General features: G+C 40.9%; 1 protein-coding gene across 2 annotated transcripts in view; it reads left to right on the top strand.

Moving 5' to 3' along the window:
* The window catches only part of pappaa (pregnancy-associated plasma protein A, pappalysin 1a), a 159349-nt gene that overhangs the window by 27988 nt on the left and 112661 nt on the right, over nucleotides 1-18700 (top strand). For both annotated transcript variants that reach the window (XM_015942754.3, XM_015942759.3), the window contains exons 5-7: nucleotides 354-546; nucleotides 923-1044; nucleotides 16383-16884. In XM_015942754.3, coding sequence (XP_015798240.3) covers nucleotides 354-546; nucleotides 923-1044; nucleotides 16383-16884 — 817 coding nt within the window. The remainder of the gene's footprint in view (nucleotides 1-353; nucleotides 547-922; nucleotides 1045-16382; nucleotides 16885-18700) is intronic.

Genomic DNA, 18700 nt, shown 5'->3' on the forward strand with positions numbered 1-18700 from the left:
AAGACATTCAACAGAGGGGACCTTTTAATTGCATGATGCTTTTGTCAGTAATATTTAGGCTTAGTTTCATGGAGAAAAGATTATTCTGTTTAATGTGAACAGTACATGTGACACAATTGAAACCTAATTCTGTTTTGGGTGCATTTTAATCAACTTTTAACTAATTTGGTTCTTATTTGTACCAAATAGTCTAGTCAGTTACGCATTATTCAGCTGGCGTTTACTTTACTTTTGCTCTATCAAATTGTTTTGAAAGTTAATTCTGGCGTCACATAAAAATACATCCAGTACATTTTAAGGCTTATGAAACACACATGTAATTCACACCCACAGACTGCTTCTTTTATCCACAGATGATTCTTGTACAAATTCATTCACAATGAACCAGAATGCCAGGATGCACTGCTACCTGGATCTTGTATACCATTCTTGGCAACCTGCTGCTAAACCTCCCCCAGTGGCGATGGCACCTCAAGTGGTCGAGCAGCATCATAACTCAATCACGCTTGAATGGTTTCCACCAATTTCCGGACAATTTTTTGAAAGGTGAAACACATAATTGTACACAACTTACTGTAAAAAGGCGATTTGTGTGGTGATAAGGAGACAGTCACATTGCTGATAGTCATTGCGTTAATCACACTACCTTTTCTTGCATTTTTAAATTCTGTACTTGTGTAACTCTGCTCTAATGTCTCAGATTGCCCATTTGGGATGAATGAAGTATTTTAAATATGAAGCGGAAAAATTAGCTTAGATAAAAGAACAATGATTTCATATTTATGACTTCTTGTAGAACTAAATTATTTGAAAGTAGGACTCATTAAAATCTATTTGTTGCATGGTTGTGATATGTACTATGCTTTTAAGTTGTATGTTTCTACCTAAGTTGGTTGCTGTTGCTGCTGTTTTGGTTTCCTAGAGAAGTGGGATCAGTGTGTGATAAATGTACTGAGGGGAGAGTTCTTCTGCAGTATGCATCCAACTCTTCATCTCCACTACCATGTGAACCTTCTGGACACTGGTCCCCAAGAGAGGCTGAAGGTATGGTACAATACATGCTATGACACTTCTTGATGTTTTATGCATTGCTTATTTGATAATTGAGAGTTGTAGTTGGTTTGACATTGAGCATCCCCCCATCATCATTGGTGGAGAAGTCATGCAGTTACTAAAAACAGTTATGCCAACAGTTATAGTTGGGGCTGCACGTCTACTGATTCAGCCAGCATCCTACAAAGAATCACCAACCACTCAATATTTTAAGGTGGCTAAAAGCTATACTGTTCCCAGTGTTGCCTTTTTAGTGTGATGGAGAGTACAGACATTTTTCATACCCATCTGCATTAAAACTGCTAAAAAAAACCATGATGACAGACCCCACCAACCCAACCTATGACCTGTTTGCCCTCCTTAGAGGGTTGAGCAACCTTAAAGATGTGGAACACTGTAAAACCATATTTCAATGATTATTTCTGATGGTCACTCTGAGTTTTTTGTGCAGGTTGAACATGCAAATAATCTTCTACACCATTCTTCTGCATTAGCTTCTGACAGAAAATAGGTAAATCTTCAGGATTTGAAAAGCCTGACAGATCTACGTCACACTATCACTTAACATTGATGGACTCACCTATCTTGACTTGCGATGGGGAAGGCTGTTGTTGGTTTCACATCCAGGAAACAGCAGAGAACATCTCAGCTAGTGGAAGCTAACCATTAGCATTAGCAACTGCACCACATTGCAGAACTCTTCCAGGCTTGTTATATATGTGGAGATAAAACATCTACGTCGCAGAGCAGAGTCAGTTGTATTGCTGTTCGATAATCCGAGGTTAAATGTCCAAATATCAGGACATTCGACTCAAAATCCTGTTGTGTTAAGCTCTCCTCTGATGTAGTTTTCTTCTAGTTCCTGGAGCAAGTGCATCTGAGCCCCCCACCCAAACAAATTGACTTGTAAGGCATTCAATACTTTGAGACAATTACAAATGTATTAGGGCTGCACGATATTAGGAAAACCTGCGATATTCGATAACAGTGCTTAATATTGCGATATCGATATTACTCACAATAAATGAACAAATGCTAAAGTATGCAGTGTTGATGTCGTCTGGCGTATGACGTCTGCTCTGGGTTCAGAGCAAACAAAAACTAATGCGTGAATTCCATTACAACATAACATTTTTATTGCAAAAATATGCAGCTGCACCTGCTACTGTATTAGCAGCAAAACAACAAACTGCATGCATGCAGTTTCTCAGTGACTTTAAAACATCACCTCCATCATAAAACTTTTTCTGATGCTCCAAATACAGAAAAAACATCCCTTACCAGGGTTTTTTGAATAAATAAAAAAAATCAGTAAATAAGTTTAAATGTTAAATAATAGTTAACATCACTTAAATGCAACAGCAAATTCTCTCATTGCTACTGAACATTTTCCCCACTTATGTGGTTATGATATAAGGCTGTTGCTGTAATTGGGAAGTGAACTGTGCTGGCCCAAACTAGGAGAATATTAAGATTTTCTGAGGGAAAGAGAAAAACAATTGTCTACCTTTCAGAAGAGGAACTGGCAAAAAACTACATGGAAAATATGTGAAAGCGTTTGTTTTTAACCCCAAATTGAACAAGTTTACCTAGATCTTAAAAAGCAGCTCAGATGATGAAACTGCAACTATGATTCTGATAACAAGCTAACAAATTGAACCAGCTCCTCTTAAGATAACCAGCTAGCAGAGCTTCTGACTGACAGTTTATGTGCAGCAGCAAATCAACTATCCTGAATAACAAGGTTATAAAAGCTCATAAATGAAAAATCACTTTGATGTGTGGGGGAACTTTTCCAGGCCCTCTTCAGCAGGGTGGGACTGGGAGGAGAGTGCTGTGGCATTTCAGCTGGAAGCTAACCGGAGCCTCGGGCTAACATCACCACCCGGTGGAACACTAGCGACATGGAAGTAGGTGGGTTGGTTCACCGGCATGTGTCGGAGTCAGCCCGGTTATGATCAGCTGCTTAACGACACAGAGCAGACTCATGTTCACGTTTGAAAGCAGAGCTGATTCCAGAAACCTCAGCACAAAGTGCGTTCGTTAATCTGAGCCAGCATGACGAACAAGGGAAGTGAGCGGCAGCGGAAAGCGGGGGCGGAGCGGAGATAGTGGAATTTTGGGGTAAGGGTCTACGTAGGGGGCGGGCATGTTACGTGAACGGACCCATCTGATTGGCCGCATATCAGAAGGACTACATTTGATTGGTCAAATAATACTTCTGCGTAAAAAAACAGAGCTGGTTTACAAAAAGCTGATGTATGACACGGATGGAAATGTTTGAACTAAACATTTATCGCCGTTTTTGACGTGCTTTGCGATGGGCCTATCGCACGTCCTGTTATCGCGATGACGATAATTTTTCGATATATTGTGCAGCCCTAAAATGTATTGATTAAATGAGTGTCACAAACCTTTAAAACCTGGCAAATTAGGGCAGCAGTAGCTCAGGAGGGAAGAAGAAGAAGAAGAAGAAGAAGAAGAAGAAGAAGAAGAAGAAAAAGAAGAAGAAGAAGAAGAAGAAGAAGAAGAAGAAGAAGAAGAAGAAAATATAATTTCTATAGCACCTCTCAAGATAAAAATCACGAGGCGCTTCAAAAAAACAAAAAATGTTGAAACATAGAAACGAATTTAGAAAATGGTTTAAAATATATTTAAAATGAGCAAATATATTTTAAATGAGCAACTCAGAGTGGGACAGCAGGTTGCCTCATGATCGAAGGGTCATGGGATTGATTCCAGCTCCGGCCAGGGGTATCCTGCTGCTTCACCAAACTTGCCTGTGTTGGTGGTGGTCAGAGGGGTCGATGGCGCCAAATGGCAGCCTCGCCTATGTCAGACCGCCCTAGGGTGGCTGTGGCTACATAGTAGCTTACCATCACTAGCAGTGTGTGAATGTGAGAGTGCATGCAATCGTCTTTGAGTGTCCTAAAAAGCTTTATATAAGTTTGATGTATTATTGTTATTATTATTATTATTATTATTATTATTATTATTATTATTATTATTAATAATAATAATTAAAACAGCTACTTCTCTCAGACTGTGATGCTCATCAGCTCCGTACATCATCAGGTTGTCCTCTGCAGGTGTTTCCTATATTAAAATACCAGGTGTTTATTATTGGATTTAGGTTATTTATTCATTCTCCAATGTCTCTAAAAATGCTGTTGAATGACCATTTCTTAGCAAGTAAAAGAGGGTAGAGTCACTTTTTCCCCTTTAAAATGACAAACTCTCCAGAAAACCAAAGGCTGTGTGAAAAGCAAAGTTCCAGTCCCTTTTTGATCCACAGTTTAAGGAGTGATTATGAGATTTAAAGTTTATCTAGTTTGAGTTAATACTTTGTGCATGAGTTTAGGAAACTAACTCAGTTCCAAAATTATGCAAATGACTCTCTGGATTTATGACGCTTGGGCCACAAAACAGAAGAATCACAGGGTCTGCTTTCCAATGGATGGTGATGCATCTTAACAGAGATTCCACATGACATCTCAGACACCAAACCAGTAATGATTAATGTAGTAAACATTAAAATAAGCACAATAATTGATAAAGAGCATTTGTTTTAGCTATAAAATCAGCTCTATCTTTGCTCTTTGTCACCATACTTCTTGCAGAAATCCTATTAAGCATTTTATTCGCAGCTATGTGAGAATGTTCTTTAATTTATGCCACTCCTAATAATGATTCAATAACATTTTTTAGGTAAAATGTTTGCAGTGCAGGGACAAACATTAATAATAATGCTTTGAAGGGTGGTGCTTAGAACAATTGCTCACTTAGCGATTTCCTACCACTCTAATAACAATTTTAGAGCATTTTTATTTAAAATGTCTACATTGTAGACACTGACTGTTACACAACACTTATGTAAATGAAACAGTGCTTCAGGCAACTCAGACTTGTTAGGGCTTTGGTTAAATATGCTCAAATGCTTGGACATTTGTTTTGATGTTGTGCTTTGCTACCAAACATCTGTATGTTGTTGCATGTTGCTGCTTCTTGACAGAAAGTGTGCTATCCTTGCTTTGAAGGCTCTCTTGTTGGTCCTGGAGCTATGCTTTTAATTTTAGAAACCAGAAATCTTGTGGTACACAGTGCCTTATGGGCTCGACACACGGGAGGCGACAAACGACCGCGATCAGCGAAATTTGTCGCTGTCGCTTTTATTACCTGTCACACGGGAGGCGATCTGCGGTAGCGGCCAGCGGCAAAGCCGTCTATGCGTTCTGTTCCATGGCGAAATCGAAACTTCCGTTGTTTTGTTTGGCTGTGTCAGGTTGGAGGGAATTAAAGTTATTTAAGCGGTTCAGAGTTAATAAAGTGGTAGATATGATGTTTCACAAGGTGCTGCTAGAGTTATGTGAAATCTTACTTCTGATTTTACTATATAAACCATAATAATAATCAACTTCTCCTCCATGTTTGCTTGGAGATGTGCGGAGCATCCTGTCCGCTCATTGGTCAGTGAATGAAACCTCCGTTGATTGGTCCTCGCCCGAGCGACAGCGATGAAAAGTTGAAAATGTTTCAACTTTCTGGGATCGCGTCGCTGGGTCGTCCGTGCACGACACGTGCACGAGTGCAAACTTTCACACGCATGTTTTTCGCGTTTCGCTTGGTAGGAGAGAGACCCGCGATTAGCGCATGTCTCATTGAAAATGAATGGAGGAGAGGCAATGTCACCTCCCGTGTGTCGAGCCCATTATACTGAGTTGTTGCACACAAATGCATTGCTTAACACTAGGAATTCTAACTCAGCTAGAACTCCCACTAGCAGTCAGTTTGACTCCTGTCAATCTGGCCATTGGAATGTGAAACTGGCGATGATGTCATCGACTAAAATGGTGTTACCACACTAAAAGTTAACTCATTATGGACATGTAGACCTTATAAAACAGTATGAAATATAATTGTAATCTGAACCTTGAAAAAAAGTTTCCAGTTTGTTGTGGGGGAGAGGGTGGGGGAAGGGAATAGTGGGCGATCGTCTTCCGTTCTAAGCTACTCTTAAAATGAAGACATCCTGCTTTGAATCTATATAGGATATACAGCAAGCCTGCCAGATACTCTCTACATCCCTACCCGGCAGCAATCAAACTTCATTTAAATCAAACATATTTCAGGGCTGGCTGAGAGAAAAAGAACCTCTACAAAAATGTCAAGACAGATTGAAATACAATGAAAGACGCCAGTCGTATTGCTTGAATAACACTAAATGGCTGTAGTCAAAGGCTACAAATTAGTTGTTTAAAGAGAAAGAAGCGGAGGCCTTGGGGATGTGTTGCTCCCCCGGATCCCCAAACAAATTATTATGTTTTCAGATCCTCAACAGTTCATGTGTTCATCATTTGCAAGTCATTACAAGGTAGAACTGAGCAGAGCTAGTCATCTGTGAACAGAGCCCCATTAACACTACAGTAATTACAGTACTGTACACATTCACACAAACAACATCTGGTGTAAATCATTATCATGCACGTAAACAAACTGGCTCTAATGGCCTGAGCACCTGCCTATACATAGTTCATACATGTAGTGTGGTGCTAACCAACCACAAATGTAGAACTTTTGGAAGCTTTAGAGTTTTGTGAGTCTGAATCACCATTACTCTTTCTCTTCAAATATTGAGATTTTCAATAAACAATAAGATTAGAGGGAAAAGTAATACATGCTTTCACTTCAGAAGGGGTGTAGCCTGGCTAGCAATCCCATTTAAGTAAAATAATAATAATAATAATAATGCATTGAACTTATATAGCGCTTTTCTAGACACCCAAAGACGTTTTCACACACTCTCACATTCACACACTGCTAGTGATGGTAAGCTACTTGTAGCCACAGCTGCCCTGGGGAGGTCTGACAGAGGCGAGGCTGCCATTTGGCGCCGTCGGCCCCTCTGACCACCACTAACACAGGCAAGATGGGTGAAGTGTCTTGCCCAAGGACACAACAGCAGGATACCCCTGGCGGGAGCTGGAATCAAACCCATGACCCTCCGATCATGAGGCAATCCGCTCTACCACCTGAGCTACTGCTGCCTGGCAAAAAAAAGTCACCACCAAAAAAAGATCCCCCACTCTATTTTGTTGAACTGTCTTTAGCTTTGATTACGGCACACATTTGCTGTGACATTGTTTCAATACAATTCTGCAGTGTCACCAGATTTATCTCCCTCCAGTGTTGCATTAATGTGTCACCAAGATCTTGCATTGATGGTGGTAGTCTGATCACTGCACAACACCTTCTCCAGCACATTCCAAAGATTCTCAATGGGGTTAAGGTCTGGACTCTGTGGTGGCCAACCCATGTGTGAAAATGATGTCTCATGCTCCCTGAACCACTCATTCACTATTTGAACCCGATGAATCCTGGCATTGTCATCTTGGAATATGCCCATGCCAGCAGGGACGATGGAATAACCTGGTCATTCAGTATATTTAGGCAGTCAGCTGACCTCATTCTTGGAGCACATCCTGTTGTTGAACCTAGACTTGACCAACTGCAGCAACCCCAGATCATAGCACTGCCTCCACATGCCTGTACAGCAGGCACTAGGCATGATGGCTGCATCACTTCATCTGCCTCTCTTCTTACCCTGATGCAACCATGACTCTGGAACAGGGTCCATCTGGACTCATCAGACCAGTTTTTAAAGATAAAGTCTTCCACTAGGCCACTGAGAAGGTGTTTTAATAATAAGGTTTAATAATGTGTTGGATTGTTCTTAATCCAATTTTAGTCATTTCTGCAATCTCCTTAGCTGTTTTCTCTGTTCGATGCATGCCAATGATCTGACCTATCTTTTCCATGACCACCAGATGTGTATTTCCACATGGTTGTTTATGAAACTAAAAGCAACTCATTGGGGTTAAATAACTTGTTGCCAAGTGAAAGATAATCATCCATGCACTGATTATCCAATAGGAGGTTCTTGCTTGTTTGCTTAATTAAAATCAGGTGGTCCCTTTTTAATTGGCTGGGCAGTGTACAGTCTGGCTATGAGCCAATAAAACCACCCAGTAGTGGGGTGGGATCTACGGTTGTCTTTCATACTGTCTCTTCACACAATTGGATAGCACTAGGACCAACCAGAGCAACGAACAATTTGATATACAGTGGTGTGAAAAACTATTTGACCCCTTCCTGATTTCTTATTATTTTGCATGTTTGTCACACAAAATGTTTCTGATCATCAAACACATTTAACCGTTAGTCAAAGATAACACAAGTAAACACAAAATGCTGTTTTGAAATGATGATTTTTATTATTTAGGGAGAGAACAAAATCCAAACCTACATTGCCCTGTGTGAAAAAGTAATTGCCCCCCTTGTTAAAAAATAACCCAACTGTGGTGTTCCACACCTGAGTTCAATTTCTGTAGCCACCCCAAGCCTGATTACTGCCACACCTGTTTCAATCAAGAAATCACTTAAATATGAGTTGCCTGACACAGAGAAGTAGACCAAAAGCACCTCAAAAGCTAGACATCATGCCAAGATCCAAAGAAATTCAAGAACAAATGAGAACAAAAGTAATTGAGATCTATCAGTCTGGTAAAGGTTATAAAGCCATTTCTAAAGCTTTGGGACTCCAGCGAACCACAGTGAGAGCCATTATCCACAATGGCAACAACATGGAACAGTGGTGAACCTTCCCAGGAGTGGGAATGGCGACCAAAATCACCCCAAGAGCGCAGAGACAACTCATCCGAGAGGTCACAAAAGACCCCAGGACAACTTCTAAAGAACTGCAGGCCTCACTTGCCTCAATTAAGGTCAGTGTTCACGACTCCACCATAAGAAAGAGACTGGGCAAAAATGGCCTGCATGGCAGATTTCCAAGACACAAACCACTGTTAAGCAAACAGAACATTAGGGCTCGTCTCAATTTTGCTAAGAAACATCTCAATGATTGCCAAGACTTTTGAGAAAATACCTTTTGGACTGATGAGATAAAAGTAGAACTTTTTGGAAGACAATTGTCCCGTTACATCTGGCGTAGAAGTAACACAGCATTTCAGACAAAGAACATCATACCAACAGTAAAATATTGTGGTGGTAGTGTGATGGTCTGGGGTTGTTTTGCTGCTTCAGGAACTGGAAGGCTTGCTGTGATAAATGGAACCATGAATTCTACTGTCTACCAAAACATCCTGAAGGAGAATGTCTGGCCATCTTTTCATTGTACACCAATGACTGCACCTCTAAGGACACAGCTGCAAAAATCCTGAAATTTGCAGATGACACCACTGTCATTGGGCTCATCCGGGATGGTGATGAGTCTGCTTATCAGCGAGAAGTTGAGAGGCTGGTGGTCTGGTGTAGTCAGCACAATCTTGAGCTTAACACCCTTAAGACTGTGGAGATGGTCGTGGATTTTAAGAAGCTTACCACAGTGCTCCCCCCCCCCCCCCCCCCCCCACACACACACACACACACACAATATCCAACAGCCCAGTGTCATTGGTGGACTCATTCCAGTTCTTGGGAACTATCATTTCCATGGATCTGAAGTGGGAAACAAACATCAACTCCATCGTCAAAAAGGCTCAGCAGAGGATGTATTTCTTATGGCAACTAAGGAAGTACGGCCTACCACAAGAGCTGCTGATCATCTTCTACACTGCTGCAGTCGAATCCATACTTTGCTCATCCATCACTGTCTGGTTTGGGTCAGCCACAAAAATGGACAAATGCAGACTACAGCGTATTATTAAAACAGCAGGAAAAATCATTGGTGCCCAACTGCCCTCTGTCCAGGAACTGTACATCAGCAGGACCACGAAAAAGGCAGTGAATATTGTCCAAGATGCCACACATCCTGCATCCACTCTCTTCCATCTCCTCCCATCTGGCAGACGCTATAGATCACTGTACACAAAAACTACCAGACACAAGAACAGTTTCTTTCCTTCAGCCATTTCTCTCCTGAATCTGTAGATTCTTTTCCCATCCTTTTATTATAGTTTTTAATACTTATTCAGTATGCTTATGGATGTGTGTGTGTGTGTGTGTGTGTGTGTGTGTGTGTGTGTGTGTGTGTATGTGTGTGTGTAAATGAACATGTGTGTGGGTATACATGTTCTTATGTGTTTTTAGGTATTTTTATTCTCATTTATTGTGGTTGTTGTATGTTTTAGAGAGCGAACATCTACCAAAGCCAAATTCCTTGTAAATGTCATTTTACTTGGCCAATAAATCTGAAATCTGAATCTGAATCTGAATCTGTTCGTCAACTAAAGCTGAAGCGATCTTAGGTGCTGCAGCAGGACAATGACCCAAAACACACCAGCAAATCCACCTCTGAATGGCTGAAGAACAACAAAATGAAGACTTTGGAGTGGCCTAGTCAAAGTCCTGACCTGATTCCTATTGAGATGCATGACCTTAAAAAGGCGGTTCATTCTAGAAAACCCTCAAATAAAGCTGAATCACAACAATTCTGCAAAGATGAGATTCCTCCAGAGCGCTGTAAAAGACTCGTAGCAAGTTATCGCAATCACTTGATTGCAGTTATTGCTGCTAAGGGAGGCCCAAACAGTTATTAGGTTCAGGGGGCAATTACTTTTTAATGCAGGGCAATGTAGGTTTGGATTTTGTTCTCTCCCTAAATAATAAAAAACATCATATCAAAACTGACTAACAGTTAAATGTATTTGATGATCAGAAACATTTTGTGTGACAAATATGCAAAAGAATAAGAAATCAGGAAGGGGCAAATAGTTTTTCACACCACTGTATATTCATTGCTACACAAATAAAAAACAAAATAAAATAAAATAAATAAACATAAATCAGTCAACGGGTAATCCACCACATACTGTGACTAGAATCAGTGATCCTCCTGCTGCAAGGCAACAATGCGACCATTTGTGCCGCAGTGCAGCCCACGTTGGTTTTAGTGCATCTCTAGCTCCAATCACGCGAAAGCAATATTTCAGAGCTCTGCTACATCAGACACCAGAAGTATGAATTTCCATGTAAATATGTCTTGCCTATAGCTATGTTCGGTTAGTTATGCACTTGGCTCACCGTCCATTGTATGAATGTTTTGATTTATTTGTAAAACATCATGAGATTAAATATGAAAGAAACCTAATTGAACGTACATTTGCCATAATGCGTATACCAGGGGCATGTCTGGACTTGTCTAAAATGTTGTGTGTGAGAGTAAACTGCATTTTATTTTCCCTCTTGGACTGGGTCCCTGTTTGAGGCAGCTCCCCGTTCTCTCTTAACTCTGCATGGGCCAACTTCTCACTGGATACCACAGCTGCTGTCCTGCTGTGATGGTGTATTTGTGTCCAGCATTTACAGACTTCCTAAGGACATTCTGGTAAACTGAAAGTTCTCCAAATAAAGCCAAAAAAAAAAAAAAACATTAACTTCACCTCATTTTTAAATGAAGATTTTAACATCTGTATATGTAACTTTAGCTTTTCAGTTTTCATAGTCCATGCCAACATTTATGTTTATGTTTATGTATTTAGCAGACACTTTTGTCCAAAGCTACTTACAAGTGATAATCGGCATGTTGCCCTTGAGGCTAACAACAACAATGACAACAACAACTTGACATCAATCATGGAGAGGAGGGAACAAGGAGTGGACGGTAGAGGGGGGGACGGGTGCAGGGAGAGTGCTAGTTAAGAAGATGCTCTCTGAAGAGCAGGGTCTTCAGGAGTTTCTTGAAAATTGAAAAGGAAGCCCCTGTTCTGGTAGTGCTTGTCACACAACTTCAGTGGGCAATGATAATAATAATGTGGCTTAAATGAAGCTGAAACTTTGGATAAGTCTTTAAACGTTTGTGTCCAAGAAGAACATTACTTCAGTAAAAATGTTTAATTTCAGTTTCAATGTAAATCAATGTATCTTTAATTAATAATCTGTCAAAATGTTCATCCCAAGTATTAGTATATTTAATAGGATGCATCTGTGTGCCTGCAAAGTGTCTCTTTGTTTATGTGGGTGTCAGGCATAAAAGTTTGAAGGGGTATGATGTCTGCCTCCTAAGTGAGGAAGTGTGTAACACTGTGTGACAGTGAGTCATAGATGATGAGATTCAGGACCAGACACTTCCTAGAAAGCATAAAAGTCTGCTTGCTCAGACATATTCCTGTCTGTTTATTTATCCCACTCCCAGCTCTGAACTATAATGGGACAGTGAACAGACTCCAGGGCTTTTACTTCACCGTATGAATCATATTTCATCAGTATTATCAACAGTTAGTTGTCCCTAGTTTTGTAAATGAGTTTTTATTTGTAAACTGTAAATTTAGATACTTTAGTAGTAGTAGTTAAACATGTTCAGTAAAGATGGTATAACACGCAACTTCTTAAAAAAACCTGGTTTGTAGTTTATTATGCTCATACCTCTACAGCACAATTCCCCCCATTACTCAAATTGCTTTTGTGGTTCACCAAATCACACGAACTATGGTCTACCACAGGACACCGTTTAGGAAACGTCACAGCTTACGTTTCTGACGTCATATCCTACCTGCCATAAAATGTCCATGATAATGAATTCGAACCAGTTTATCTGAATCATGGATGTGCACATGGCCAAAGAAGTCGGTTTTTAGAAGTATGGGATTGAGAATAACATTAGATTAATCAATTTTTCAAATCTTTGCATTGATAAATAAACAATTTTAAACAATTTTGCTAAATATTTTGCTAGCAGACAAAAAACAGAAACGGTAAATGAAAAACGTGGGAGGAGGTCAAAGAAGTTTCTAAATGTACAGTAAGATACTTCACACTGGAAGCCTCAGCGGCACGAAACGGCAGCAAAATGGTTTACTCGTGACAACTGCTGCACTCTAGTTCACACTGGGAGAGTCTCAGCCATGAAGCAGCTTCTCCACTGTGCTCCTCGCTCGACTCACAAGATCACAAAGTCCCTCGAGACTTCAGCCATCCGCTGTTAAACCCAAAAGAAAAAAGTCACATTTGAAATTGATGTTTGATGTCATATATAGTGGTATTCCCCTCCAGTGCCAGGATTAAAGCCGTAAAAAACACACTGTTGCACTTCGGGACTAATGCAGGGAGTAAATAAGCCATTAGGTCACACGTAAGCTACATAGATATGAAATTGCATTGCTGCAATAGACTTTTATTCTGAAAACTACCAGAGATTTTACATTAAAACCCTGTGTAATTTCCTGTCTAGCTCTATGCTAACTGCGGGAATTGTCGCATCCCCGAAGCGGCTCACGGCAAAAGTGGAACCCGGCCCTATCTTTAGCGCAGCAGCATGCTGCTTCTGGGATACGCCTAAAACCTGCTGCATCGCGGCTGGTTTGAATCAACCTCATAGACTCTAATGGATTATATTTGCAGCTGTGACATTCTGCTGCTGTTTTGCGACGCTGATGCTTCCAGCGTTAAGTAGGCCAAACCTATAGAGCATTGCAATTGGCCCACCAAACCAACAGAGTGCTGTGACTGGCATAACACAAATCTGTTCAGGCCAACGGTAGACCTGCTGAGGCTTCTAGACTGGCATGCAGAGCAAAATCATTTTGCTTCGGCTACTGTCTGTATTTCCAGGCCAGTGGTGAGGTTTATCTATGGAAGAAAGTTCCTGATTCAGGAAGTAGAAGTTAGCTGCAGGAGTGGGAATGGAAAATGGCAGAATTTAAATTTTTACGCATTAATGTTTATGATATGCAAACATCTTGCCTATGATTGGCAAACAGTAATGTGATTCTTCTGCTGCCTTAGTTTGCTCTTCTTTCTTGGGTAAAAGGGTTGACGTGTTATCCAAACAACAGTTGTGGATTTGCTATTGCTAATGGTTAGGTTCTGCTAGTCGAGACGTACTCTGCTCTCGCCTTACAGCACTGAAATAAACAGTCTTCCACAGTAGCAAGCCGAGGTCTCCCCCACCTTCGCTTGCTGCCGCAGAAGACTGTTTATTTCATATTGATTTTCATGAATGCAAATTTCACAGTAGGACAAATGGTTTGTATGAAATTTTATTATTGAATCAAACTGATATTATATTCTTGCATGATAACACCCAGAGATGAGCACAACCTACCCATGACCCTACTTAGGACTGACCAGGCCTTTCCACTGGGCTCGTAAGGGTTGTGAAACACCTGCAAAATATAGTATGCAACAGTTATCCGCCATTAAAGTGGATAGGTGCGTTTCCATTGACTGCTAAGCGTTATGTTGTGGAATAATCCCAGAAGCGTAGGGATGCCTTGCTTAAGACTTTTTACATGGAAGCGTTAACCTCCACAGTTCAGGGCCAGACACGACATCATACACAAAAACAACGTAGAGTATCTGGAAACTTTCAAAATAAAAGTCGCATGCAGATTTTCATTGGTCTAACAAAAAAGTTCAGCACTTCCTGTAAAATCTGTGTAGCCGAGGTAAACAAAAGAGAAAATAAACCAGACCTTTTTGGATACATGCTATTATCTTTCTCCTTGCTTGTTATTCCACAAACCACTGAAATCACACGTGGTCTTGCAATTCTTTGGTGATTTCGAGACAAGCTTCCGGTGGGAAGGGAGCTTGTAGGTAAATGATAAATGACCGGCGCTTGTGTAGCGCCTTTCAGAGTCAGAGGACTCCAACGCACTTTGCATTACAGTGTACCATTCATCCATTCACACACACATTCACACACTGATAGGGATGAGCTACAATGTAGCCACAGCTGCTCTGGGGCGCACTGACAGAGGCGAGGCTGCAGAGCATAGGCGCCATCAATCCCTCCGACCACCAGCAGGCAAGGTGGATTAAGTGTCTTGCCCAAGGACACGACAGCAGAATTCTCTGTCCAGAGCTGGGATCAGATCTGCAACCTTCCGATTACTGGACAACCCGCTCCACCTACATTACACATCCATTGTAAAAGCAGTTCAGAAAATCAGTGAATGAATGAATGCAAATGAACTGCATTGTGTCTTACGGTCAGCGCTGCTAAGTGTGAAACTGTTCATTGGCAGTATAACTTGATAGGTAAAAAGACAAAACAGAGATTGGTATCATATTTAAAGTAAGGTAAAATGAGTTTGCTTGAATCCTTTGTCTCTCTAGAGATTTAACCTTTTAGATCAAATACTCATACACTAGTAGGCAATAAATCAAATGTTGGGATCTTGTGGCCTAATCATTAATAGAAAACATAGGTTTGGATCCCTTAGCCTACCAGCACATATTGGAGGTCAAACATGGCTGACTTTTAGTTTAGGGGCATTAGAATTTATTTTGTCTTCAGTTACTCAATGGACGACACCCCGACTCTGTCTGCTCTTACATCTACTTTAACATCAGCTACAGCGCCAGGGTAAGAGTGGAGCCCATCATAACGGCTGACATTACAAAATGTTTTCAGTGGCTACAACCTCTGTCCCTGCAAACTTTATGAAAGTATACCCAAAAAGCAGGACAACATAAGCAGAAAGAAGCCAACCTTTTGGAGCACCTTAGTTTTTTACTTCCAGCCTTCCTTGTTTTCCCCATCTCCTCTCCTTTTCACTGACTCCTTTTTTGTCTTTAATTCACCTCAACTCTCGACTCTGGCCACACACACACACACACACACACACACACACACACACACACACACACACACACACACACACACACACACACACACACACACACACTTACAGTACAATAATAAATGTGTTGAGATAATGCGGCTTGGAATCTATATTCAATCCTCACTTGATTAAACACTGGAATTTTGCATGGTGCCCAGAAATGAGGTTAGCAAATGGCTTCATTGGTTGCCAGCTTGGAATTGCACAAAAGGAAATTGAGGGAGAACACAGTGTCTGCCGCTAGCTGGCTTCTAAAAGTGCTTGATGAATGTTAGTGTACGTCACTTGGGATAATGCGAGTTAGCTGTGCGTAGACTCCAAATATGGCAGGAGTGTGACTGTTTGAGGTTGTAATGACTGTGCTAAAGTGAGAACCCTGTGCAGGGCCCCTCTCAGAAGGTACACACTTCAGCTCTGCCTTTCCTCTGCAGATGGACTCACAATGAACTCTTAGTTTCACCTCAACCTTGTTGACCTGCACACCAAAAACATGACAAATGCAAAGATCTTCATCACCCATCAGCCAAAAGAAAATCCTAATAATTCAGAGACAAATTCAGATTTCTTTAATTACTCAAACTGTTTCAATTGTATCTTGTTGGTTTTAAAGCATCGAGCATTTATTGTTAAGGAGTAAGAAAAATAATTAGAATTAGATTTATGTTAAATTTGACCAAACTTTGGTTTTAATGTTGTGTCTTTTTGAAGCCTGTATTTGCTTATATGTTGTATGGTTTTATCCCATAGGCCCTCCAGATGTAGAACAGGCATGTGAGTCAAGCGTGCACACATGGAGCCCCACCGCAGGGACAGAACAAGGTGTTGTTGGCCTGTCAGAATGCCCGCCCAATGGCTGTATGCTTCAGCTAGAGTTCCAACACCCAGTGGTGCCTGACTCCTTGAGTATGTGGGTCACGTTTTGCAGTCCAGAGGAAACAGCGCTACCTGCTATCCATGACATCCTGCTGCTGACTGTCAATGGGAACAACATCTCTCTGGGACCCAGTAACGTCTTCTGTGACACCCCACTGACTCTGAGGCTGGACGTACAAGAAGAAGTGTACGGTGTGCAAATTTACACGATGGAGCACCACCTGGAGATTGATGCCACTCTATTGGCATCCAAGCCGGACAGCGTGCTTTGCAAGCATTGCAAACCATTACGCTACCGCCTGCTGCGCCAACCACCCTTCACTCACGCACCACATGGGCTGTTGTTAAATGAACCTATTCGTCGATTTACAGACAGGTGAGTAATCTTTAAGGTGAATAAACCATCACTTATCATTAATGGGCTGAACTGATGTTCTTGAGGGAAGAAATAATCATAAAATGCATACTTTGAGAGTTTAGTTTATCTACTCTCGGGAATGAATACACATTCTTTCTTCGCAAATGTTAATAGCCAATCAATTTGACAACAGTCAACAGTATTCCTACAGAATGTTTTCTATTAAAAGCTTAGTATTGCTGTTTGCTTGTGATTTAGTTTCCTGCTTCCATGTGAGGTCATTCCTTTTTTTTTTCCAGACCTCCCAATAAAAGGTGTTTATATATCTGTGGAAAAATATTCATCAGAAAAATGTTCATGTAATACCAGACATCCTTTTGAATCCCCTCTGGAACACCAGCAGGCCACTGCTGCTGCTGCAGTTTCAGATCTGTTTTCCCAACATTTGTTTCCTAAGTCACAGGTCAGTTTTTGCCCACATTTGTTGTTTCCTATGTGCCACAAAGCAAGGACAAACTATTGACTTGTTGAAGGTATTATCTGCACACTGTGGTGAGAATCTGCTGCTTTTTCTTACAAGGAATGTGCTGACTTTGCTAAATTGTGCTATACATGGCACAGTTGCGTGTTATACCATCTCTCTGTCGTGCCATCAGTGCAATTCACAAGAGCAGGGAAGTGTTGTATAAAAGGGCAGGTAAGTCTGTTATGCAGGTTCAAGTGATGACATCCAAGTTCCATAATGTGTCTGTGCAGGGCTTCCTGGTTAAATGGCAGGATCTGTGGAAGGGTGCCTACAGTTTGGATGTATTTATTTGGAGGTTTTGGCTCACTCACTGACTGTTGATGTACTGTAGGTAGTTTTACTACTGTGGTACATTTCACTAGCTGTGGTTGCATTCCAGTGGTAGTGGTCAGTGGCAACGGCTGTATATTTTTTCTTATGAGACCATGTGAGATCTTGTCTGTTAGGTTGTCAGAGGAGCTCAGTAAACAATAAGTATACATGTAAATCTTTGAGCTGTGACTTTTTGAAACTCACTCAACCAAAGGGTGTATATATATATATATATATATATATATATATATATATATATATATATATAATTAAAGTTGCAGAGTGTCCAAATTGTATTAAATATGTTATTTGCTTTATGCATTCTAAAAATATTTTATTTTATTTGTTGCAGTAAATGCATTCTACTTCTTATTCACTTAGAACTAGTTTTTTAACTAGTTTAACTAATTTTTTAAAACAATTTGTTGACCACACAGAAAGTTACTTCTTTCATTACGTTACCACAGGGCTAGATGGAGTGGATGAGGGTTGGGGAGGTGATTGACCTTTTGCTGTCAGGCCACTGGCCTTCATCTAAGCCGGAGCAAAACAAGAGGAATGGCTGACATCTTGGCTCCTTTGGCTCCATCAATGAGTGGTGGTTTGTTTGGAATGGCTAACGGCTGGGAGGTCAGGGTGACAAAGTAAATTATGGTGGAGGGTATGAAGGGTAAAGAGGAGACGCAGGGTGGGAGGTTGTATCAGTTGGGGGTAAATTATAACTTGGCTTGGAAAGGGGGTTGGGGTGAGAGGCAATGGGTGATGAAGGAGACATAAGGGGGTCAAGAAAGTATTAGGAAAGACCTCCCAAGCAAAGTAGACTTGGGACAGCTCTCACACCCTGCCTGTTTATGCTCATGTTTTTTACATTATGTGCTTCGACCTGAACAGTAGTTTAAAACCTGCTCCCTCCTTCTGTTCTATGTAGAAATTGGGGGATGGGCTGAATTGGTACATGATTGTGTCCTCTAGATATCCAAGGTTTCTATTTGCCTC

This window comes from Nothobranchius furzeri, chromosome 6, assembly GCF_043380555.1.
Source record: "Nothobranchius furzeri strain GRZ-AD chromosome 6, NfurGRZ-RIMD1, whole genome shotgun sequence".
NCBI classification, from domain to species: domain Eukaryota; kingdom Metazoa; phylum Chordata; class Actinopteri; order Cyprinodontiformes; family Nothobranchiidae; genus Nothobranchius; species Nothobranchius furzeri.